The sequence below is a fragment of the Macrosteles quadrilineatus genome, unplaced genomic scaffold, assembly GCF_028750875.1.
Source record: "Macrosteles quadrilineatus isolate MER2022 unplaced genomic scaffold, UCM_ALF_1.0 Scaffold_14__1_contigs__length_3811126, whole genome shotgun sequence".
In the NCBI taxonomy this organism is placed as follows: domain Eukaryota; kingdom Metazoa; phylum Arthropoda; class Insecta; order Hemiptera; family Cicadellidae; genus Macrosteles; species Macrosteles quadrilineatus.
The window spans coordinates 1,784,645-1,810,443 of NW_026542607.1; the positions used below are offsets into that span (position 1 = coordinate 1,784,645).

Below are 25,799 nucleotides of genomic sequence, written 5' to 3' on the forward strand. Positions count from 1 at the left end.
GTTGATTGGCAATGTAGGTAAGAGTAAGATTAAGTACTTCATGGTGGCTTATTATTTTTCTCTTTCTTCAGGGAATGGAGCACAGCAATGAGTATCAACAATTGCAGCAGGACTTGGATAGGTTTCTGGCTCTTAGACAGGTTGAGGTAAAGAAAACACTAATACAAGAGTCCCTGTGAAATTTGTAGAGTAGCTGATATAATACTCTTGTCTTTACATTTATGACTAAGTAAAGAACAAATGTGATTAGTTTTCTGTTTACTTTTATTTTTATTTTTGTATCCTATGATTATGTCTAAAGAGACCCTTAGCAAAAGAATTTCTACAGAGTATTGTTTTTTATTTTATTCCTTTGTTCACGTACGCCAATGCTTTTTTACTTTGCTACTAAGAGAACAATTTAAATCTAAATATTTTAACTTGATACAGTCTTTGACAGTAAACATTGTAGGAATCCCATTTCCATGTTAAACTGTTGCCAACTTTATAATATTTTTTTTATATTTTCAAACATATTAAAAAAAATAGAAACTTATAAACCTACAAAATGTGCTACTGTAAGTGATAGTTTTCTTTATTAATAAAGCAACTTTTAATGACAACCCTAAAGGTACTGCAATCAATCAAAGTTTATTTTTACAATAAGCAAAATTTAAGGTAGTTGAGTCTTGTTTCAAAGCTTTAGAATAAAATGTTGAAACAAAGATTTTGAGTTATTAAGGACTCTCTTTTAAGCATTCTACAAACATGTATATGATCTGAATTCTGGTTCACAATTTTAACAAGGGAACTATTTAAAAGCAAATTATGCTCTGAAATTCATGAAATTATTTATCATGAAATGCATGAAATTTTACGCATGAAGAAAATTATGCTGTGTTCTGTAGTCTTTGGTAGCAATGTTTAGTGTTTTTTCTTTTAGGTGTATTGCTATCTTTAAATTGTGTTTCCCATCTCTGAAATTCCACTGAGTGTTAAGACAAGTAGTGTTTCTGCAGAAGCTTCTGTATCAATAATACTTTCTTGGATTTTACTGGAAACAGTTACTTTCAACTTGTTGTGTTGGCAGGAGTGTGTAAAGCGTAACAAGGGCACTGTTTACGACCTGATGGCGAGTCACGGAGATAAACAGAGCATGATACGACTGACAATAGCTAACAAAGACTTTGAGAGAGTGGTTCAACAGCATATACACAAGGGCGACTTCTACAAAGGTAAGCCTACCTACATGAAGAGAGGTTCAACATGAATTAACCTTAAAGCTCATTTTTGTTTACATCAGCTTGACACAAGCTTTGCACAGGTTTAACCCATTGGCGCCGACTTACGAGCGTTACTCGTACGGCCGCTGCAGGCCCGGCGGTTGACTTACGAGTGCCGCTCGTGTCACCGCTACGCAGCACCACTAGTTATTTAATTATTATTATTTTCCTCCCTTTTTGTTTCTTCTTACTTTTATAATGTTTATAAATATCTTGCTTCTTGATTTGCGTATTTACTCATTTATTTTAGCGAATAACAAACAATTTTGTGTTACCATGGAAACCAGATATCACCAAAAATCAGCTGTGGTAAGGTAAACAACAAATTTTTTTTCTACGTTATTACTTAAAAAACTACACAACTTTTTTACTACGTAGGGAATCAATTGAACTTTATAATAGTAGTGTTATTTGGTGTCTGGATTCATCTTGGAATTTGTATATCAAGTTTACTTTAAAAAAATTGTTTTTAACATTTTTATTTCTATAAACTTTATAATTTTAGTTTTTTTTAGTTTTACACTTTGACTATCCAATTACCACTTTTCTGTAGACAATTTTACTGTGAACAAAATGGTGAAAGAATTATAAATTTATTACCTAAGGTTTTCTTTCTATGGTAATTAGAGTAAAAGTCTACAAATTCGGCAAAATTAATTGCCGACTGAGGGTGCTGCAGGCAGCGCATTAATTCCTTCCCCAATGGGTTAACATCCATGTCATCCGCATATGTAAGGTTTAAAGAGGCTGCCCTCCTAAAAAAAATAATTATGCATTGGTTTTTCAATTGATTAAAGAAATTGGTAATCACATCAATCAAGAATATGTTTTATCAGAGAAAAATAAACTATTGTAATTTTTCAAGAATTTAATTACTTTGGAATAATACACCTCTTGCCACGTTGCAGCCTTGGATGTACTTCGTAAACAGAAAGACAAGTCACTGTTCTACACTTTCACACCTGCGCTGGTGCAGGCAGTACCCAAGGCTATGGTGCAGGCACTCATTGAGCAAGGCCGTGCACTCGATCCCACCAAGCTGTTGCCTGCACTTGTCACCTGCCATGCTGATGAGAATCAGGTCAGTCGAGAGTGCTAAAGTTAGTCTGAACTCCTCTAGTAATGATCTTGATATGAGTGGTGGTAATGATTTTGTTTCAGTTTTGAGTTAAAATAGATGTGTTTAGAGTTTTCTCCGTCCTTATTGAAGGATAAACACAATAAATCTTCCTTGGTGAAAGGGGGACACAACTCAAACATTTGGACGAAAAAAACAACCTTGCACTCAAAATACAGTATGGCATAATATCCTTTAGCCTAGCAGCTGTACTGCCTTTTATTGGTTGTTTTTATCGTGTTGACTAATATATATTTTACTCCGGTTGACATTAGAAACTAAGTTGATTTGTCTTCACCTTCCTCCTTAGTCATCTTCCATAGCCTTTCAGAACGTATCAGGTCTTTGTAAAATCAAATCAAATTAAAAATTAAAAATTAAAATCAAATTAAAAAATTGATATCAAACAAAATTCAGTCTTTCACCAATTACTTATGAAGAGCTGGATAACATTATAACTTCTTTTAATAATAAATTTTCCACTGGCTGGGATGAAATACCAATGCCAATAATTAAACAGGCTTGTCTATTGTAGTAGAAGTCATTATAGTTTCATATATGAACAGTCATAATTATTAGTAACGGAAGAGTTATTATGTTTTGCGGGGTGGCTGCACTGTGCACTGAGCCCTGAAGTGGGATGATTCGTCACGGCTCCTCCTTCTATGTCCACCAACGATAGTAAGTGGTTCTCTCTTAATTACTGTCCACTTTTCTGGTGTTCTAACGTAACGGTTAGGTTACGACATTTTGGCGCAGTCGGTAATAAACCTTTTTATCATAGTTAGGGTAGTACGCGATAACAGTTGTTGTTTTAGTGCGTATTATAGTTGAGATGATTAAAAATGGCGAGTATTAGTGTTGGCAGGATTTCTGAATTTAATCCAAGTGAGGAGGACATTGTGCCCTATTTGTTGCGCCTGAAACATTTTTTCAAAGCGAACAATGTCAAGAAGGAGAACGAGGTGTCGGTTTTAATTACAGTTATTGGTCCCAGGGTTTTATCGGTCCTATCCGATTTATTATCACCGGTAGAGGTAGATTCTAAGACCTATGATGAACTTGCAGCGTTGTTGAAATTACATTATGCGCCCAAGAAGTTGGTTGTGGCGGAGCGATATGTATTCTACTCTCGTGTGCAAAAGCCGGGCGAAAGCATTGCGGAGTTTGTGGTTTCAATAAAACATTTGGCTAGTTCGTGCAAATTTGGTACCTTTTTGAAAGACGCTTTGAGGGACAAAGTGATTTCCGGCATTTCTAATGAAACTATCCGGCAGAAATTGTTGTCGGAGGAATTGGACTTTGACGAAGCTTATGCGTCAGCGCTCAGGCTGGAACAGGCCGAATCGCAGTCAAGCCTATTTGTGCAACCTCGTGGGGACATTGCGAAAATCAATGTGAAAAGTCAAAATAGGCCTAAAATTTTTGTGAATAGGAGTAGTGAAAATCAAAATTCTAGAAACTCTTGTTGGAGGTGTGGTTCTGCGGGTCATTGGCCTAGTGCGTGTGCGTTCGCCAGTTACAAGTGTCACGGTTGTCAGAGAGTAGGTCATCTCAAGAAAGTGTGTAAAGCCAAGAAATCTTCTAGTTTCCATGGTAAAAAGTCGACACCTAGGATGGGGGTCCATCAAGTGGAGGAAGAGGTAGGCCTAGGCCTAGAAGTTCCAATGGCAGAGATAGGTCTGTACAACCTTAAATCAGGATCAGACAACGGCTATAAGGTAGGCCTAGTGGCTAATGATGTATATTTAGAAATGATTCTAGATACAGGCAGTGCCTTGACTATATGTCCTTCTGAGATATTTTATGAAAAATTTTCTAACCTCAAACTTAGGCCAGCAAATGTGAAACTTACTACTTATTCAGGTCATGATGTACCTGTTCTGGGACAAGTGAATGTCAATGTTAAATATAATAATCAGCAGGCGAGTTTGCCTTTGACAGTAGTTAGTTTAGAAAGTAAGAGTCAGCCGATTCTGTTGGGGCGAAACTGGTTAGGCCAGTTGAGGTTAGATTGGCAAAATGTGTTTTCATGTAATGCCACTGTGGATCACAGTTCTGATTTGGACATTGCTAAATTGAAGAGTAAATTTAAGTCAGTTTTTCAGCCTGGAACGGGCGAAATTAAGGGTGTTAAGGCTCATATTGTCTTAAAGGAGGGGACAGTCCCTAAGTTTTGTAAGGCGAGACCAGTGCCTTTTGCGTTAAGGGAGAAAGTTGAGAGTGAGTTGGACCGCATGGTTCAAGAGGATGTTGCGTACAGAGTTACTAATTCACAGTGGAGCACTCCACTTGTGGTTGTCCCTAAGCCTAATGGTGTTAGGCTTTGTGCCGATTATAAGATTACTCTTAATCAGTGTATTGAAATGGAACATTATCCGCTTCCACAGGCTCAAGATATTTTTGCAACTCTAGGCGGTTGCTCAGTTTTTAGCTGCCTTGATCTTTCAAATGCGTATCAGCAATTGGCGGTAGCGGATGAATCGCAACATCTGTTGACCCTGGCTACCCATAAGGGTCTGTATCGTTTAAAAAGGCTACCATATGGTTTGTCTTCAGCTCCTGCAATTTTTCAGTCAGCCATCGACCAAATTTTAACAGGTCTTCCAGGAACGGTGGCGTACTTAGATGACGTCTTAGTGGCGGCTCGCTCTAAGGAAGAGGGGCTTGCCCGTCTGGCGCAGGTGCTGCAACGCCTTGATGAGTTTGGTGTTCGAGTAAACCAACAAAAGTGTAAGTTTTTGCAATCGTCAATAGAGTATTTAGGACATGTGATTACTCGAGATGGTCTCCGTCCACAAGAAAGTTTGTTAACTGCGCTGCGTAAAGCGCCTGAGCCTAGTACTAAGGAAGAGTTACGAGCCTATATTGGTCTAATAAATTATTATCATGCATTTATACCTAACCTGTCTGCTAGAATAAGCTGTTTTTATGACTTATTACATAAGGATCATCCATGGGTGTGGTCGGAGGTGTGTTCTAAGACTTTTCAGGAGAGTAAATCATGGGTGTTGGACTCAAGTTTGTTAGTTCACTATGATGTTAAAAAGCCCATAGTTCTGACGTGTGATGCGAGTCCCAGAGGGGTGGCTGCTGTTCTATCTCATCTTATCGATGGTCAGGAAAGGCCAATTGCCTTCGCATCGAAAACGCTAAGTTCCAGTGAACGGAATTATTCTCAGTTACATCGGGAGGCTCTGGCTTTGATCTTTGGAGTCAAAAAGTTTCATAAGTATATATATGGAAGACACTGTATTCTACAGACTGATCATCAGCTGTTGACGGCTATTTTTGGCTCTAAAAAGGGCGTTCCTAGTATGACGGCAGCTAGGCTGCAGAGATGGGCCTTGATTCTATCAGCATATGATTTGGAGGTTAGGTACCGGAAGGGAGTGGATGTCCCTCACGCTGATGCGTTGTCTAGGTTACCCTTAGCAGAAGCGGAACCTATAGAGCTGGATGCTAATTTTGTTTCACATGTAGATATGTGTACAGAAGTGATGAACAATTTCTGTGTTGTCAAGGACATTGCACCTATTACTGCCTTGCATATAGGTAAAATGACGGATAAGGATCCGATTCTTTCGAAGGTCCGAGATTTTGTGATGTACGGCTGGACGAGCTCGGTTGAGCCGGAACTAGCTATTTTTCTAAGGAAGAAGGACGAGTTGTCCGTGGAACAAGGTTGTTTGCTGTGGGGTTCTCGTGTAGTGATTCCAAAGAAACTGTATTCATCTGTGCTTCAAATGTTGCATGATCAACACCCGGGAGTTACACGCATGAAGATGCTGGCGAGAAGTTATGTCTGGTGGCCAGGCATGGAGAAGTCGATTGAAGACGTGGTGGCCTCTTGTTCTGCGTGTCAGTTAACTAGGAATTCGATACCTAAAGTACCGTTGCAGCAATGGCCTACAACATCAACCCGATGGCAGAGGATACACATTGACTTTGCGGAGGATCCAGAGTCGAGACAGCAACTTTTAGTTTTGATTGACACATACTCTAAATGGTTAGAGGTATTTATCATGAGTTCCATGAATTCTTCCAAGGTTATTGAGAAACTCCGTACCTTGTTTTCATCGTATGGATTGCCTGTCGAACTGGTGTCGGACAACGGAAGATCTTTTACTAGTCAAGAGTTCAAAACCTTTTTGCATAACAACAATGTGAAGTTCACATTAACTCCCCCGTATCATGCGGCTTCAAATGGATCTGCGGAGAGAAGTGTTCAGGAGGTCAAGAAAAACCTTTTGCGTCAAGTGATTGAGGAACATCAGCGTTCTCAGCGTACCACTCTTCAAATGAAATTAGATAATTTCTTGTTTGCGTACCGCAACACTCCAAATACAGTTACTGGCTTAACCCCTGCAGAAATGTTCCTGTCTTGGAAGCCTCGTACTCAGTTGGTTATGTTAAAACCCAATCTCCAGTCATCCATGGATCAAAAACACAGGGAACAAAAAGATGGAGCTGATAGGCTTAGGGGAAGAAGTAGATTTTTCTCAGAAGGTCAGGCAGTCTATGTCAAAACTGTCCGAAATGAAAAGATATCTTGGGTTCCTGGCAAAATAATTCTACAGAGAAGTCTGGTCACCTATCTTGTGAGTGTCATTGGTGGAAAACCCCGATTTTGTCATGCAGACCACTTGAGAGCTCGGTATGCAGAAGAGGAGGAGATTTTTGTATCACCCAAGGATCCCGCTGTATCACCCCAAGTACCCAAGAATTCACCCCCGCCGGAGGATCGACCATCTAGTCCCCTGATGATGTCACCTGTACCTAGGCCTACTACCAGTCCCAGGGAGAGCCTAGGGCAAGCCCAGCCTCAGCCAACTCCTGCGTCGCCGCTAGCACAGTGCAGCCCACCACCCTCGCTGAGGAAGTCTGCACGGACTGTGCGAAAGCCTCACAGGCTGGACTTGTAAAATTATTAATGAATAATGGGAAGAAGAAATTTTGGTTGCATTTTATTGAAAGTGAATTTATTTTATTTTGAAAGTTGAGTTAATTTTGAATTTATGATATTGACTTTTTTTTATGGGGAAGACGAGTGTAGTAGAAGTCATTATAGTTTCATATATGAACAGTCATAATTATTAGTAACGGAAGAGTTATTATGTTTTGCGGGGTGGCTGCACTGTGCACTGAGCCCTGAAGTGGGATGATTCGTCACGGCTCCTCCTTCTATGTCCACCAACGATAGTAAGTGGTTCTCTCTTAATTACTGTCCACTTTTCTGGTGTTCTAACGTAACGGTTAGGTTACGACATATATATTATTACCATTACTACATGTTATAAACTCTTCTTTTATCTCTGGAATTTTCCCCGAAAAATTAAAAAAAATCTAAAATTAAACCTTGTTATAAAAATGGTAACCCAGAAGAAGTGTGTAATTACAGACCTATCTCATTGTTATGCTCATTTTCAAAAATTTTTGAGCGAGTTGTGCATATACAACTTTCAAAATACTTAGAGGAAAATAATTTATTAGATAAGGAACAATATGGTTTTAGAGAAGGAAGGTCCGTGATTGACGCAGGAGTCGATTTCTGTGAATCTATAATTAATTCAATTGATTCAAAGGAAAAAGTAGTGGGAATATTCTTAGACTTAACAAAAGCCTTTGATAGTGTCTCACATGATTTACTTCTTGAAAAACTTAAATATAACGGTGTAAAAGGGAGAGCTTGGCGTTGGTTTGAATCTTATCTTACAGGCAGGCAGCAGTATGTCACAATTGATCACATAAATAGCCATAATCAATTAATTACTTACACTTCCTCAACGAAAATTGTTAAGTATGGTGTCCCATAAGGATCAATATTGGGGCCCTTATTATTCTTAATTTACTTAACTGACTTCCCCTCATTGGTAGTATCTCCCAATCGTGTTATAGCATTCTGGAACTTCAAAAAAAAGCAATTCGCATTATGTTAAAACTAAAGTCAAAAACATCCGCAAAAGAGCATTTTAAAGAAATAGGAATTATGACTGTTTTTAGCTTATACATTTATCAAATAGCCCTTTATATTAAATCAAACCATGAAAGATTGCCAAAAATTAACTCTTTTCATACATATTCAACCAGAAAAGGTAATGAATTGGCGTTCAACAGACATAACTTATCGGTTTATGAAAAAATTCCATCTTATAGTGGTATTAAATATTTCAATAGCTTGCCTGACAATATAAAAAATATAAGTAATTTTAATTCATTTAAAAAACGTTTGAAATTATTTCTCACCAACAGACCCTTGTATAAATTAGAAGATTTCTTCCAACTTCCTGAAATTTGATTTTTTTTTTATAATAACAATTTTCTTTGTAAGTAGTCTTAAGTTTAATATTGTGTTTTTATAACTGACTCCATTCTGTACAAAATGTGCAATAAGAATAAAGTTATTTTGATTGATTGATTGATTGAATTCTAGCTTAGCTTTGGCATTAAAAAAATGAGTTCCTAATGGTAGAACCCTTGGTATTCTTTTCTGTACCTAATCGATCATTGTGATTTCCCTCCTTCTTCCAGCCAACATAGTCTTTTACTTTTTACCATCCCTTTAGTGTGATTCCGTTGTATGATTCTTTCTACTCTCTGTTATTTCTTGGTCTCCAACAACACCCTTCTGAACTGGCCCACATACTCGTTGTTAAGTTTTGTTTCTAAATTGTGTAAACTTAGAATTTTTTTTTTTTCGATAAAATAAAAAGAAATTACTGATTTCCTAAAGATTGAGATTTAGCACCGTCATATGTAGGCCTACTTTACAATTACTTATTTCATTTACTTTACACTCTGGTTCAGTGCAGTTTACGACACTAATTTTGATAGTTTATGTTTTTTTATTGTTTATGTATTTGTGTTAAGTTATCAGTGTTTATCATAAGTGTTTGTAGGAATATAAGTATAAATGATTTAATTTTGTGTTGACAGGCGAATGAGATTATCAGGTACTTGGAGTTCTGCGTCAGTTCGATGAATGTGCAAGAACAAGCTGTGCACAACTACTTGTTGACATTGTATGCTCAACATAAGCCTGATAGGCTCATGAGGTATCTCGCTATGCAGGGTGAGTATTAAACATGGAATATGGCCTTGCTTTTACAGTAGACTAAGGCTTCCTCCCGATCCAGAAGACCAGTGAATGGAAAGGTCCTAACACAAACTACTGTATAGTACTTACCCAACATTTCATTGGTTCTTTAGCCACTTCTACCGGCTGACCGACCCCTTTCCGCAAGAGTTGGTTTAAATATGCTGTCAGGAACAAATATGCCACAGCCACATAATAAAACAACTATGCATATCCATTTGCTCTCAAGGTCTAACCAACCACAGGTCATCAATTTGGCCAACCTAGTCTCCATTTCACTAGCTGCTATAATTCTATTCTAAAAGTCTTAACCTTGAATAAGAGATTCAAGATATCTTATTTTAGGATTCAGATTCAAAACTCTTCATTATCAGATTTTTTCACAAACTGAACCCAACATTCTGCTGCTGCAACATTTGGATGTGTTGTTAGTACAGTGCTTAGCGTCTCGGCCTTTGAAGCAAGAGAGCCTGTTGTAATCCTTAGCAGATCCACATAAAACCTAGGGGTGTGGACTGTTTCCCTTAACAGCACTTGGAATTGCTTAATTGGAAATACTGGCATAGACTATACACTAAAAAAAGGAAATCATGTTTTTTTTTCTATGAAAAATTGAAACGCATGTATTGCAGGCCAGGAAGTGTCCATGGTGAACTACGATGTTCACTACGCACTGCGGCTGTGTAGAGAGCGAGGGCTGACCCAAGCATGTGTGCAACTTTCTGCATTGTTGGGACTGTGGCAATCAGCTGTTGACCTGGCTCTGTCTATCAGTGTAGACTTGGCCAAGCAGACGGCCAGCATGCCTACTGGCGATGACGAGCTCACCAAGAAACTGTGGCTGAAGATTGGTGAGTTGACTGTCAAAAAATGAACTTCTGTCCGAGTGTTGTTGGGTTCGAAGATTTTAACTTTGGTTATGTAATACAGTAGCTATTGAGCTAGTGATTTATTCCATTTGGGTCTTACAGTAGACTTCATGGTAGTATGTAGATCTGGGATTAGTGTTCTTTATTTTGCGCAGTTTTTCAAATATTTGTCACAAGTCAGTAGGCTGATAGCTTTTAACTCTGTAATTTAATATAAATGTGAATTAGTTGGCAAACAAGCCATATCCAATCATAGGAAGAGGTGTTCTCTTAAATCAGTTGTCATTGTTAAGATAAACAATTTAACAACTCTCTGAATTTTCTTACTGATTTGTTTCCTGGGATAAAAATCCCAGTCCATATGTGTAAACTAGCAATAGTTTCTCAAGAATATTTTTCTATACAGCTCAACACGTTGTCAGTAAAGACAACGACATCCAGCAAGCGATGCAGTTCCTCAAAGAATGCGATCTCATCAAGATTGAAGATATTCTGCCGTTCTTCTCAGATTTTGTCACCATCGACCATTTCAAGGAGGCAATCTGCAGCGCTTTACAGGTAAGACGGCTTTGTACACTCCATATTACATTGTGGTCTGTACACTGATTACATTGGTAGTTGGTTATGAATTAGAAGATGGTCAATATAAATTCTTATAAATAAATAATACTTGTTGCGATTTTTTTACTGTCTTTAATCCACCAACTACCAATAACATGGCTTCCCTCAGGAACATGGATGCTTCCTAAATCTTATCTTGCATTTTTTTTGTCATCCCAGGTTCAAAAACTTGAATTATATGAGATCACCTCTTTTGTTGTTGCTTGTGTCATTGAGTAAGACGTTTGTGTGTCATTCTATACATTTGTGGTGACAGCTTGGGTGGCTTATTCAATGGGTCTTCTTAGCCATTTTATTTTTTACCTACACCATTATCTCTATATTTACAAAAATATTGAGGCAACAACAAAAGAGTAATCTAAAATCTAATATTTTCTACGTTGATTCTAAGACTGTTATTGAAATATAAATGCTTTTAGGCATCGACTTAAACCAGACTACTATACTCGATTAATCTATAGAGTGGATATAAAATAATGACAATGAATTATTAGAGTTCTACATCATTTGTCACGTCTCCTGTACGGAGAGTAAATAAAAATACATCTAAAAAACTCTGCTGATTAAGAAGTTATTTCGTGTCTCCTAACACATGTTATGTCTCCAGGAATACAACCAGCACATCCAGGACTTGAGGGAGGAGATGGAGGACGCTACAAAGTCAGCTGATGTCATCCGACAGGAGATACAATCCTTTAGGACGAGGTTTGTAGTTAAAGAATAGTTCAAAACTACGACTTGTGTGAGGATCAGGTTATTGTAGTAGCTGACAACAATGTGTTAGAAAATTGATGCTTCCTCCAGTAAAAAATATGTTCTGTGGTTACAAATTCTAAGGACCAAGAGGATTTTTTTAAGTTGACGCACATGACATTGTATTTCCAAACTATTTTTAGGCTACACTATAAATACCCAAAAATCAAGAAATTACTCAAGAGGAAAAAAATTAAAACTGAAAAGCATAAAACAGAAGGATAAAAGTTCAACTGTCCAATGATTATACACCTGGAAATAAAACTATTATCAATAAAGAAGAATTATCAAAATCTAAATGGAAAGCCTGAATTAAAATGATTGCAAATGTTGTGCCGGTTCGTATTCTCTACGGCAGAAGTTAGGGCAACAACTGCTACAGGCATGCCTGTGGTGAGATTGAAACCCTTGCTTCTGTCCATTTGGTGAACTTCTAAGAAACACAAGGCACCACAAAATTAGAAGTATCATAGCAAAAACCTTACAAAAAATATATAATACATGGGAAGTCCATGAAGTGCATAATCTTTCCCCAGATGGTAGCACAAGAAGAGTAGAAATTTTGTTAATTGATAGACAAACCAACAAGGGGATTTTTCTCGGTCCAACAATTCAATATCAAATCAACTTAATGAAGTCCACGAGGAAAAAACAAATTTATGAATCTACCTTTGAATATTTCAAACTTCTAAAATGGAGGTGATTGGATTGTTAATTGGTTCTAGAGGAACATTACCAAATTTTTTGTGAACTTTTAGAAACAATATGATTTGGACAGATCCTTTTTGAAAATTATTATACATGACATTAAGTAAGAGATTAACTATAATGAGAAATAATTTATATGGCAAACATCATAATTAATCAGTGTTATAGCTGTTTTAATTTTTCAGTATTTCAAGTGTATTTCTGTGTCATTGGCAACCTTATTTTTTATGGCAGATGCATTTATTTCTATTTATAAATTCTTTTCTCTATACTTACTTGCAGGTACACAGTACTGGAGCCGGGGGACGCCTGCGCAGTTTGTGACATCCGCCTGATTCTGCGTCCGTTTTACGTGTTCCCCTGCGGTCATCGCTTTCACGCAGACTGTCTGGTGACAGAACTGAAACAGCATTTGTCTCAACAGACGCAGAATGAACTGAGAGATCTGCAGGTAACTAACGAATTTCAGCAAAGATGGATTTAGAAATTCCTAACCCATGTTAGGGTTTTGTTTTCTGTTTGTGTCTACGCCAGTAGAATTTGTTAAGCGAAGGAAATTCAAACACTTTTAAAGGAATGCTGTCCAAACCACTCAAATTCTTGTGGATACGTCGGGAATCAAAATTGTCCCTCTTACACTGAAGTCCGAGACACTAACCACTAGGCTAACTACACCTCGTAGTTTAGGTTGTAAGTCTCAGCAAGTTTTCTCATAAAAATGAACGTAGATGAATTAAGCTAAGCCTCTGAGTGTGTTGATGTATATAACAATTGACAAGAAAATTTCATTCATCAACGTTTTGGGTGAGGTTCATAAGGTCCAAATTTCACAAAGTCCAATGGTTAAAATATTAATAAACAGAGCGTTTCACAAGGTCCAAATTTCACAAAGTCCAATGGTTAAAATATTAGTAAACAGAGCGTTTCACAAGGTCCAAATTTCACAAAGTCCAACGTTAAAATATCAAATGAACAGAGCGTTTCACAAGGTCCAAATTTCACAAGGTCCAACGGTACAGTCTCGGCCAGAAGTCGCTGCAGAGGTTGCCGTTGTTCGGTATGTAGGCACTACACGATCTAGTGTTTTGCCACTTGTTCACCCCCTCCGCAGCAAACCTGCAGACTAATCGATTTTCCATTTCCCTTATTTGATTTACACTAGAATATCTCCTTAAAATGATCACATTTGTTCCCTATTTAAATAGCATTAGTTTAACAAGTACCGTACTTAGGTTTGCTGCAACAAGGAGTAATCAGTAATCAGTAATTGAGCGCCGGCGGACGGTGCCTGCTATCTGACCGTGGCAACCACTGTAGAGACTTTTGGCCCAGACTGTACCGTTGGACCTTGTGAAATTTGGACCTTGTGAAACGCTCTATTTATTTGATATTGTAACGTTGGACTTTGTGAAATTTGGACATTATGAAACAGTGATTATTTGAATGTTATAGTTTTAGACTTTATGAAATTTGGACCTTGTGAAACGCTCTGTTTATTTGATTTTTAACATTGGACTTTGTGAAATTTGGACATTGTGAAACGGTGATTATTTGAATGTTATAGTTTTGGACTTTATGAAATTTGGACCTTGTGAAACGCTCTGTTTATTTAATATTTTAACGTTGGAATTTGTGAAATTTGGACTTTATGAAACGCTCCCTACGTTTTGGCTATACTACCAACTTAGGCGGACTTGACTACTGCTCATTTTACGTAGTTGAAACCTAAGTGAATGAAGATTTGAAATGGGTGTCGCCTGAACACCATGAATCTACATGTGACTGTGGAATCCTATCCATGAGGAGAATAATGTTGTTTCCCAGAGATATCTTACAATAATTAACTAATCAATTTTTCCCCTTTGTAGAAGAAGCTGGCAAACCTGTGTGCTACAGCGACGGACACGACGTCAGCTGGTACTGCCTCACTGCTGGGCAGAGAACAGGTGAAGACTGACATTGACACCATCGTAGCCTCAGAGTGTCTGTACTGTGGAGACTACATGATCAAGTGAGAGGGACAAGATAGTCTTTATCTACTTAATATAATTGTAAAGATTGCAACAGTTGTTAATGGTGTAAGATTATACACCGTTCAAATAATTTTTCTGAAAAAAAGTCATAGTTGATAGCACACAAAAAGTTCAAAACATATTTAACTTTGTTTTGTCGCTCCAAGGAGGCTTCGGAAGGAAAACAATAGCTGACTAACTCAATACAGATAACTTGACACTCTGTGCAACTCAACAGTGAGTGAAAGACAGTTAACACACCATAGTTCGTTTGAGATGACATTTAATTTAACTTCATAGGATAACGGAAGTGAGTCGAGGCGATAATCCCAAAACTTGAAAGTTCCAAGCCGGAGCTAAGACTAAGCCATGATGTGGCCAATTGTGGCCCACTATCGTTTACACATCCTCATTATTTATCACCCATTAAGATTTCAATTTTTTTAAATAACTCGACAACCACCAAATTCAAGAACTTCTGAGCAGTTTTCAAATTCTAGTTTGTGCAACTTATTTTGGGGTATGAAAGATGGGAGTTGGCTTATTATTTTGTTCCAAATTCACCGGACGAGTATGGTTGTTTCAGATATTATTTTGCCTTGCAACTCTATACTAACCTAAATATAAAAATTAAAAAAACTGTACAAATCCGTTATATAGACCAACCACAGGTCTTGTCAATTACTACTCATAATTTCTAAGAGAGGTTATGTTTTTGTTTATAACCACTGATTGCCAATTATATTCGGCTGGTGTCCAGTAAAAATTGATTAAAGTACAGTAGTACGTAATGAAATCGCATTTGATTAGGCAGGTGGCAAACAGCTGATTTCCAGATTAAATCCTTGCGTGGAAAGACCATTAAAATTCTGAAGTGTGGCAAAAAATATTTTACCTACAACCGTTTTTTAAAGTAGCCATTTCAGTCCAGTTCTTAGAATTGAAAAGTTTCACTTTACAGCTGTTTACTTTCATATCCGCATAGTTTCATTTCATATCCGCATAGTTTTCTCATATCCACACAGGTAACGGACCAATGAGGTTCAAGTATTGAGAGAAAAGAATTAAAATTGTAATGCTTCGAACGTCAACTAATCAGCTGATCAGCTGATCAGTTGACCAATTTAATTGTTGATCCGACTTGTTCATGTTGATACTCGCGTATTCTTAATTAAGTTGGTGGAAGTCCAAAAATAAATTAAATATTTGCCGAATTGTACCTGATACAATATTATTTATGGTAAGAATGCTGCTAGCAATGTAATATTTAACGAAGTTTAACAAACACGTAATTACAGGAAATCAGCTGATTATACAACAAGTCGTTGCATCACTTTCAGTGGCAATGACAATACACGAAAACATAACCTCTCTAAAAAGTTATCATTAGTGATTGTTAGTAATTAAATCCAGATTGATAGTAATTAAAAAACGGTCGTAGGTAAAGTAGTGTACGCAACTCGCGTTAATAGTCTTTACGACACTCGTAGAAGTTTTTAAGGCACTCGCCTTTCTACTCGTGTCGTAAAGATTCACTTAACGCAATCGTTGCGTAAACTACTATTATGTAGGTAGTTATTAAATATAATTAAAGCCATTAGCCGTGGACAATATCGCATTGTACCTTTGACTATAAACTCACTGAAGGCTTTTTTAGGTCCAGCTAAAAGACACAAAACGAGAGGTTTCTAAAAGAACTTTTCTACTAAACCGATACAATAATCTCATTTAGAGAGTTGAATTGTCTAAGCCTTTGTAAGAACTGTTTCTTTCACAACCTCGTGCTTTGTTTTCAGTGCTCTTGATCAACCGTTTATCAAGGATGAAGACTACGACCGCATTACAAAGGAGTGGGAGTGATAATAAAGTTAGGTGCTAAATGGTAAATATACCTAGTTTCAATTCATTTCACAGTGATCACCAGTTTTGTAAGTTTAAGCCTAATCTTAGTCCTACAGCCAGAAGAAATGTTTTTGTGGACATATAAGCTTGGACCCAATTTTTTTAGGTAAGTTGGAATTTATTTCCCCGTTTCAACAACAATGATTATTCAGTCACATGGTTTTTATTTTAAATAAAACTTTGTTTTTAAACAACAAGCACTTAAAAGATCTAAATATCTCGTTAAGTGTTATACAAATGGTGATTACTGTTATAAAAATAGTGTAATTCAGAGGCCATACCATAGCTAAATATTATCATGATATGTGATGTATTTTTATACTCATGTTGTTTTCTGTTATGTTATTTTGCGGAGCAATATTTTATTTATACATGTGTAATTCTAATCAAACCTCTCTTGTTGGAAATCACTTTTTGAGTTTATTAATCGTTTTAGAAATTGTTCCACAGGTTTAGTTCAACGATAGATTTATAAAATGTAAACTTCAATACAAACAATAAGATGTAATGAGGCTTTTTACTGGTTTTATTGGTTTATCGTTTATCATCACAAATATTACCCACAATGCTCTTAAGATAATTTTTACCTCTGCAGCAATATTTACAAGCTAGTCATTAATGTATTACCAGCTTTATGTCAAGTTTTGTGTTCAATCGTTTAGTTGAATATTTATGTACAAATTTCCATTTGAATGGAAAAGAGTAACTGATTAATTTAAACTGTGAACTTCTTTTTAACTACAGTACAGTATCCAAAGTTGATGTCTCTTCTTAAGTGTCTTTAGTTACTTCAATTTCAGTAAATGAGTTGCTATTTTAACATCCAAAATATGTTTACCTTCGATACCTTAATTTAATATGTGAAGATGCATTTTTATATGTTCATTATTTTACAAAACTCTTAAAAAAAAAAATTATTTGGGCTTTAGTGTATTAAAATTTGTAATATTGGGAAAATATCAACATTTTGACTGTACATTCCTATTCCTAGTTATTATTAGTATGGTTCATTTGTAAGTTTTGTGCAAGCATTAATGTAGATTTTAATTAATATATTTGTAATTGTTTTTATTTTAATAATTTAATTTACTAGGAACAGTTTAGACATGAAAGACATTTTTAAATATTTAAACTATTATTTTGTTTTAAAATTTTTGTTTTTCCTCAAACATTTTTGAATCACACTGCTAAGCTGTCTATAAGTGTTGTTATTGTTTGTTAGTTATGTCTTTTGTATAAAAAATATATATTTTAAAATAGCTTTGTTACCTGTATATATGAAGAATGCAATTATATATATAATTTATAGTGAAAACTTGTTTAATGATTCATCCCCGTGAGTCTAAATTGATTTTCCTCAAGTATTGTGTTAATTTGAGCTACAAATTATTTTACTCAGCAAAAGTTTGAAAACATATTTCAAACTTTGTAAGACAAGAATGTGTTTGTGATCAGATAATTCAACCCATATTTTTTAGTTTAGTTTTTTAGTTTCACAATTTCTACTTCTTTTATCTCTTTATTGTTTCTAATTTGATTGTTTAGTCCGATAGTGGTGCCTGTCAGTGTCCTTGGCATGTCGACTTGATTCTTGATTATTGACTGTACTTTAATTGTAATTGTTGTGAATTTCTATAAAACAATAGTCGATAATTATGTTTCCTGACAAAGGGTGTTTCATAAAGGCGTACAGCCAAAACTTGTATAGTTGAATCATTTAAAGTGGCGATCAGGATGCACATGAGCTTTGAATCCTTCCTCACCATTGCTCTTGTACAGTCATCTTTTTGATCTCTTGCATAACCCTTCCTTCCTACACACCATCATAATTGATATTATCTTTAACACCAAGTCAACGATTTGGAACTGCAAACGACAACATATTCATATAAACAAAGATAATCTAAACTCAGTTTTGGGGCTATGGACAAGGATTTAATAAATTATCAACGTATTCTGGTAGTTCCTATATCACTTTGTGGTTGTCCTTTTCCCTCCGAATGTGTTCCAGAGTTTTGACTGGATCGTTGGAGTCGCTTCTCCATTGCACGTCGGGGGTGTCCACTCTCATGAAGGGGTTGGTCTGCCATTCTTCGCCTGCGGAGGAACAGAGATTAGTGTTGTCAAATTTTAAAAATCTGTGGTCAATCTAAAATTTGTTCACCTATCTACTAACCGTTTTCAATCAAAATTAGTAGGGTACCTATTCCATTAGCTAATACTCTACGAAATGTATGACTTTTTTGTTAAAAATTGTGTCTATTACAATTATTTTACCTATTGTAGAAGGTACGGTAGGGAGACGCTTTTCCAACATAACCTCTGACCAATTCAACTTCCGGCCGACATCTCTGTTGTAAGGGTCAGCGTGTGAAGCGTACATTAAGTTCGGATATGTGAACTCATGCCCACAGAACACCAGCTGAAATCAAATCAAATTTTCTCAATTCAATAGATTATGTATCCTAATGCTGTACATGTCTTAGATTGTTATCCACATTGAGAAGAAATGGTTACAAAACTAAATTAATACCAACTCAGACTAGCTATGTAGCTAAAAAATAGGTATTAACCTTCGTCTACAGCTCAATTTGTGGTAGCTTGCGTTACGGCCGTTACGGCATTATAATGCCATCATCAGACATCTTGTAAACTACCACAAATTGAGCTGTAGATAAAGGTAAATACATATTTTAAGTTATACCACAGCTCACCATGTTTTAGGGATTTTAACTATGTAGGAAGAAAAGTAACTTTTCTGGGAATACAAAGCTTACCTTATCAAATAGGCTTTTAGTTTGTTGGTTAAATTACTTATTTGTAACTTCTTATGTTGCTGGGTAAAATTTTAATCCTTTGTAGGGTGACACGAAATCAATGAATACAGACCCTCTAAGAAGATCACAGGTTTGTTAAAATAGTCAGTCAAAATTTGGCGATCAATATTTGTAGTTGTTACCTCCCACACCAGGAACGCTGCCGGTTTCTTTATGTCTTATGTCTTACAGATATCGATCACCAAATTTTTACTGACTAGGGCCCTTAAGACGTGTTCTTCTTAGAGGGTTTGTATTCATTGACGAAATGGAAGGTATGTTTTAAAATAAAAACACATTCATACTAGTTATTTGTGTTGGCATTTGTATGGTGGGAGGTCTAATACAAAGGTTCCTATCATAGACGAAGTAACATACAGATGATAAGTTTTTCAGCAATAGTTCTACTGCATATGTTACAGATTTATTATTGACTATCACCCCAAGGTTTTCTTGTAAACTTACAGTGTCATTAGGCAGGACTCCTAGTTTGAAGTATAAGTTCTTGTACATTTGATCAGCTGTTCCCTCCAAGAACCTTCCACATCCAGCAATGGTTAAAGTGTCCCCTGAAAACTCACTGATTTTAATTAAATGTTATATATTGAAAGGAAGCCAATGGCCGTTAATTCAATGTTATGCTCTAAGGAAAGCCAAATGGCTGATTTGGAGTTGTGATGCCAATCTTGCATACATTTACTAATCTACATCCATACCAGAGTAATGCCCATTTTACTCTTCAACATAGGGAATCAATAATTTGTTAGAAAAATACATACAAAACTCTATTTTGATTAACCTGATTATTTTATTGCAGAATTTACTAGTACTTTTTAACTTACAAAAAAAGTCAGTGATTTTCTCTACTTTCCATTTTTTTCGAGTGAGTTTCCCCTTTGGTCCATAACAACTCAACATTTGCATGGGAACAAAAATATCTATATTACTGTAGAAGGTCAGTTAAACCACTGACTTTTGGAAACTGAAGCAGACATCCCATCTACTTGAACCAGCAGTCGCCATTTTAAATTTGTTATTAAAAAAGAATCCAGTTCTGTGACATAGTCACAAATTGGGCTAGTGTTTTAAATTCGATTCCTACCTTAATTTTTGTGGCTGGGATGATTGACTTGACATACAAGATGATGTAGCTTACAATAAGTCATACTATCAGTTTGACTTGGTAAAAAGTACACAGATTTAGTAGAAATCAGTAATTCACGTCAGCGTTATCTGTTGATATGTCTTACTTCAACTATGTCCATTCCACTTTGATTTAAAAACTGGCAACATCCTCAACATAAGGTTGTCTAGTTCTTAGTCCAAGCAAACTAACCAAACTTACATAGGGATCGTTAAAAAAATTGCAAGAAAACGTTTTATGGTTTTATTTTGTAGAGTTGGGTTTGCAGAATGACATACTAAAAGTTGCCAAAAATCGGTGCACGAGAAAACCACTAAAATCACAATTTAAAATGGCGGCTTTTTCCAACATTGGACAAATAAAAAAAAAACATATTTCACATGCATTTTTTATGCACATTTTTTGAGATATTGACTTGGGACCACCGCCTGTATTTATTGGGTGGTCAGTACTTCATTTTGATAGGGAACATATTTTTGGCCACCATCTTGGTTCCGCCATATTGGACATAGATAATTTTTTTTCAACGTAATGATAGTGTTGTGACACATCATTACGAACTACATTTTTACACTGATTTCAATGCCGAAATCCGTTTTTAAATATCTATGGTATTCATTTAGAAGATATATTCAAACGAAAACTCTCCACCATACATTTCTTATGGACGTTTCGTAGTTTGATAATTGTTTTAAAATTATTTTTCTTATATCTCCAGTTCTTATTGACGCTTGTAGTTCGTTCTAGGCTTAAAATATTCAGTAATGTATGGGCTTTCATTTGAGCTCTTGATCATTAAAATCAGACGAGTTAAAGACCAGCTACAAACCTCAGAACAATATTAAATTTAACTTTTTAGAAATATATTTTTATTAAAATATTTATAACTCGGGTTGTTAATACGACACAAAGTTATTTTTGGTCTCAAATTACTCAGTAAATGTTTGGCTTTAATTTTATTGATCATTAAACAAAATCTGACAATTTTAAAATGAGTCATGGACCATAATTAAACATTAAAATTTATTCATATTGAAATATGTCTTTAGTTAAAGACGTATATTCTCAATTCTAAATAACTCCCAAAACTCTTTATAGTCTTAAATAATTCGCCAAATTATTGAATTTTATTTAAGCTATGGATTACTTTCCGGGAGTTATTAGGGTTGGGGATATATATCCTTAATTAAAGACAAATTTCTAAATAAATACATTTTAATGTTAAATTAATAACCATGACTCATTTTAAAATTGTCAGATTTTGTTAAGTGATTAATAAAATCAAAGCTAAACATTCACTGAGTAATTTGAGACCAGAAAGAACTTGGTGACGTATTAACAACCCGAGTTATAAATATTTTAATAAAAATATATTTCTAAAAAGTTAAATTTAATATTGTTATGAGGTTCGTAGCTGGTCTTTAACTCGTCTGATTTTAATGATCAAGAGCTCAAATGAAAGCCCTTACATTACTGAATATTTTAAGCCTAGAACGAACTAAAAGCGTCAATAAGAACTGGAGATATAAGAAAAATAATTTTAAAACAATTATCAAACTACGAAATGTCCATAAGAAATGTATGGTGGGGAGTTTTTGTTTGAATATATCTTCTAAATGAATAAAGATATTTAAAAACGGATTTCGGCATTGAAATCAGTGTAAAAATGTAGTTCGTAATGATGTGTCACAACACTATCATTACGTTGAAAAAAAATTATCTATGTCCAATATGGCGGATCCAAGATGGTGGCCAAAAATATGTTCCCTATCAAAATGAAGTACTGACCACCCAATAAATACAGGCGGTGGTCCCAAGTCAATATCTCAAAAAATGTGCATAACAAATGCATGTGAAATATGTTTTCTTAATTTGTCCAACGTTGGAAAAAGCCGCCATTTTAAATTGTGATTTTAGTGGTTTTCTCGTGCACCGATTTTTGGCAACTTTTAGTGTGTCATTCTGCAAACCCAACTCTACAAAATAAAACCATAAAACGTTTTCTTGCAATTTTTTTAAGGTCATATCCTATATTTCTCCGACTATTCTGTCAAGAGTCAGAGATTGATTAAACCAATAAGTTTTGAAACTTAGTACTGATGAACCAACATTGATTTTTTGCCAGGGAAGAAGTGAGTTATACAATGTTGATAAAAAGAGCTTATACTGTATCGTAAGCAGGAACAGCTGATACCTGTAAACACGACTCTAGGCTTGGTACGCAGCACGTAACACACGTCTCCCGTGGTGTGGCAAGGTGTATGTATAACGTCCATGTCCAGCGCACCGATGTGTATCCGCTCGTTATCCTCCACCATTGTCGTCAACCCATCGATTCTGTCATCCTTCCCGTACACAGGGATCTCTGGGTAATCCTTCAGCAACTTTCGATTGCCCCCGGTATGATCTCTAAAACATGGAGTGCAAAGAAATGTAAATTGTTTAATATAACGTCTTTCAATGTCTCTGTTTTAATATTTTGTAAAGGGTATTTATTGTTCAGTATGGACCTAGTGTGTTTATCAGTCAACCTGTAGTTCTAGGAGCATAGTTTAAGAAAGTGGCTTTAGCAGATAGTCAATGTTGAATATCACACTTTGTTTGTGACTTGTGAGTTCTTAAATAGTTCATAAACCTTACAAAAAAAATTATGCAACCAAATTTAATTCAACAGCATAGTTAGTTCTAAGTTAAAAAAAAAAATCTAACACCATGTTTCTGTACCTCTTAACGCAGTCCAGCAAACCAAACCGACCATTTCCAGTTTTACATCTGTGTCAAATACCGTGTTAAAATGTAAACAAAACACTTATTGTTTATTAATAGCCCAGTCACGACCCACTACGGGTGTTACAGGAACAACAAAACAAATTTTTATATAGGAAAAGTTTTAGTAACCCAATTCTTTTTTAGAGTGTCTTATTGTTGTCAACTTTGATAGTACGTTCTCAAAATATTTTTGTTTACCAGATTATAATCCACACTAAGAGATGGAAAAGTGACGTTTCAAATACAATTAACTGCAGTTTTAGACACGTTTTCTCAGTTTCTAAGAGCATTGGATGAGTCTCAATTTTTTTATGTTATCGTTATCACTTAGGCGGTTAAAATATTACGAACTTGTGATAGTGGGTGTTCAAGATCTTGGTCAGTCGATAATCCTCCCCCTCCAGGTCTTCTAGAATCCACTGAGGCTCAACAGGATCAATGACTGCTGCTTCTTTGGTGATCTCATCAATTATCTGCACAGAAAACACAAACCATAATAGAATAGTCAAACTGTGTAAAAATAAGATAAGCTTTCTTTTACCAAATCGGTCTACCTTACACAAGGCCAGTAGCAGGCAAGTTAACTGCCTCCAGTGTATTTAACATTACCAGAGGCAGGTAACCTGCCCACTAACTGGCTTCATGTGGACACAGCTTTATTGGTAGATTTATAGAATATAGTATGATGTATGATATGTCATGCCCAACAGAACATTATAAAAAAAACACCTTCTTGGGAGTCACGTACAATATGTTTACCGTAACTTACAGGGAAAGTTAAACACAACCCATACATGCAGTTAAAACACAGGTTGGTGTTTTAATTTCACTATTTTAACACAACATTTAACTAGAACTAGCATTATCGATTATTTTAAAATTAAACGTTTATAAACCTTTTCAATACACTTTCACAAATAAATATTTGTGAAAGTGTAATGTGCCTGACCTTATTTGTCTAGTATTTATTATGTCGTTTCACTTGAATCGTTACCAACTTATTTTCAAGTGTACACGCGTATTACGTGTCTCATTAAAGTAGACTGTTTTGAATTGTTTGGTTGATATACTGGAGTGCGGCAAAAGTAAGTAAATGCAGCAAATAGCTACTTTGCGTGCTATAATCAGTACAAGGAAGCCCACTTTGTCAGGTAACTGTAGGAAAACTCATATTATGCTTTTTTTTCCCATATACGAGCTATTGGTAAATTTGCTAGACTCAGGCTGTATTCCAACTGACTTTAATGGTAACTTTCTGCGAACATCAACTTTCTGGTCCACAAAGCGTTCAGAAACCAGCTGTTTACAGTTTAGTGTGGGTGTGGCAAAGGTTATTTACGTCCAAGCAAAAGCATAACTACAGTGGTTTAATTAGATTACATTGCTATACAAATTAAAAATTCTAACTCACCAAGTACATGTAATTGTCATGGAGAGCAGGGATGACTTTTATGATGGCTCCACGTAAGTTAACAGTCTTGGGTTGGGAGTGAAACTTTTCCCCTTCTCTGCGGTATGCTGCTAAAACTCCATAAACAAGTATTGAAAACAGAACGGACAAAAACATTGCTGTGCAGTTTCCTACGTCATCTGGGGTTGCTGGAATCAAAAGAAGGATTGTTGATATACTTTCATATGCAAATTGGCACATTTGTGAAATTTGTCAGTAAGTACTTTTATAAAACTGAGTTTGTTATGGTACTTAACTCCTCAAGTCTAAAAAACATACAGTATGATGTATGGTAGGTAATTTGAAGATGTTAAATTTGACAGTAAAGTAATTTGCTCTTTCTAAAAGGCGAGGTAGAACAGTTTGTGTATAAAAGAGAAAACAGTACTTTATGACAGTACATTCTGTCGGTAGTTTATTCAAACTAAGTTCTTTTAAACTGGCTGTAACTAGCTCTCAAATATAAAACTGAATTCAATAAAATTAATTTATAATACCTAAAAAAAATTACCTGTCTTCACAAGATAAACATTAGCGATCTTGACAAGCTATTCACGATGAGATAATCCATTGGAACGAGCACATAGTTTTTGCTTCAGTTAACAATCTGTTAAATCAAACACGTCAAAAATTGAAGATTTTTCTGATATCAAGAGATGAGAGTAAGGTAGATAGAACATGTTGATAATCTATGACACCCTTATCAACAGATGCTGTGATATAGCTTTTTAATACACTGTATACATTGAGAGTTACTTGTTAATTACATGTTGGTAACTAATAAAGTAGCTATTATTGTGCGCTAACTAAAACAAGTTTTCTGTAAACTGTTATGACTTCTTCTGAAATCTAAGAGGCGTGATAAGAACTACTGAATTCGGTTCAAACTTTAGGTTCACCATCATTGTTAGCCAAGCAGACCATCTAATATATCGAGTTTCCAACAAAGGTATAATTCTGTTGATAAAATTCTCAAATAAAGTTAGGGAAATACAATTTTTAGTATAATATGGAAAATATCGTATTGAAGGTATGGATGTGAGTAGCGAAATCACCCACTAACATTGACTATTGGATACAGAAGTATTAAGTTGTTGTATTAATAGTCAAAGCCCGCTAATAAAATAGCCCTCGGCTGTTGAAAGTTTAATATGATTTTACAAAATTAAACTTGATAATTCACCCTTTAAACGGAGGCTTTAAAAAAATAAAGTATTGTGAACTTGTGTGTTTTACAGGGTATTACCAACTGTTTGAAATTTTTTATTCTGTGTGTTGGA

At 35.6% G+C, this 25,799-nt stretch overlaps 2 protein-coding genes across 3 annotated transcripts in view; one reads left to right on the top strand and one right to left on the bottom strand.

The window, feature by feature from the left end:
- Positions 1–17,447, top strand: part of LOC129004990 (vacuolar protein sorting-associated protein 18 homolog) — a 30,822-nt gene extending 13,375 nt beyond the window's left edge. For both annotated transcript variants that reach the window (XM_054433721.1, XM_054433722.1), the window contains 10 exons: positions 72–146; positions 1,070–1,214; positions 2,171–2,343; positions 9,316–9,451; positions 10,108–10,326; positions 10,751–10,902; positions 11,573–11,670; positions 12,709–12,877; positions 14,295–14,437; positions 16,235–17,447. In XM_054433721.1, the coding sequence (XP_054289696.1) occupies positions 72–146; positions 1,070–1,214; positions 2,171–2,343; positions 9,316–9,451; positions 10,108–10,326; positions 10,751–10,902; positions 11,573–11,670; positions 12,709–12,877; positions 14,295–14,437; positions 16,235–16,298 (1,374 nt within the window). In that variant the 3' untranslated portion in view covers positions 16,299–17,447. The remainder of the gene's footprint in view (positions 1–71; positions 147–1,069; positions 1,215–2,170; positions 2,344–9,315; positions 9,452–10,107; positions 10,327–10,750; positions 10,903–11,572; positions 11,671–12,708; positions 12,878–14,294; positions 14,438–16,234) is intronic.
- A 449-nt stretch (positions 17,448–17,896) lies between these two features.
- LOC129005041 (hydroxyacylglutathione hydrolase, mitochondrial-like) lies at positions 17,897–25,160 on the bottom strand. The gene is made up of 7 exons (XM_054433799.1): positions 25,031–25,160; positions 24,481–24,668; positions 23,421–23,542; positions 22,495–22,709; positions 19,622–19,725; positions 18,618–18,762; positions 17,897–18,437 (listed from the first exon to the last, which is right to left on the bottom strand). Exons 2-7 carry the CDS (start codon positions 24,634–24,636, stop codon positions 18,307–18,309), a joined length of 873 nt encoding a protein of 290 aa, XP_054289774.1. The 5' UTR covers positions 24,637–24,668; positions 25,031–25,160; the 3' UTR covers positions 17,897–18,306.
- Between the last annotated feature and the right edge of the window lie 639 nt (positions 25,161–25,799).

What these genes read in the sequence shown, in the direction of transcription:
- LOC129005041 (XM_054433799.1), bottom strand. Translation starts at nt 24,636, where the DNA reads ATGTTTTTGTCCGTTCTGTTTTCAATACTTGTTTATGGAGTTTTAGCA. An exon ending in TTGAACACCCACTATCACAA is followed by an intron (nt 22,710 to 23,420) that starts GTTCGTAATATT and finishes TCCATGTTTTAG; the next exon opens with AGATCATACCGGGGGCAATC. An exon ending in GCCTAGAGTCGTGTTTACAG is followed by an intron (nt 19,726 to 22,494) that starts GTATCAGCTGTT and finishes GTGAGTTTTCAG; the next exon opens with GGGACACTTTAACCATTGCT.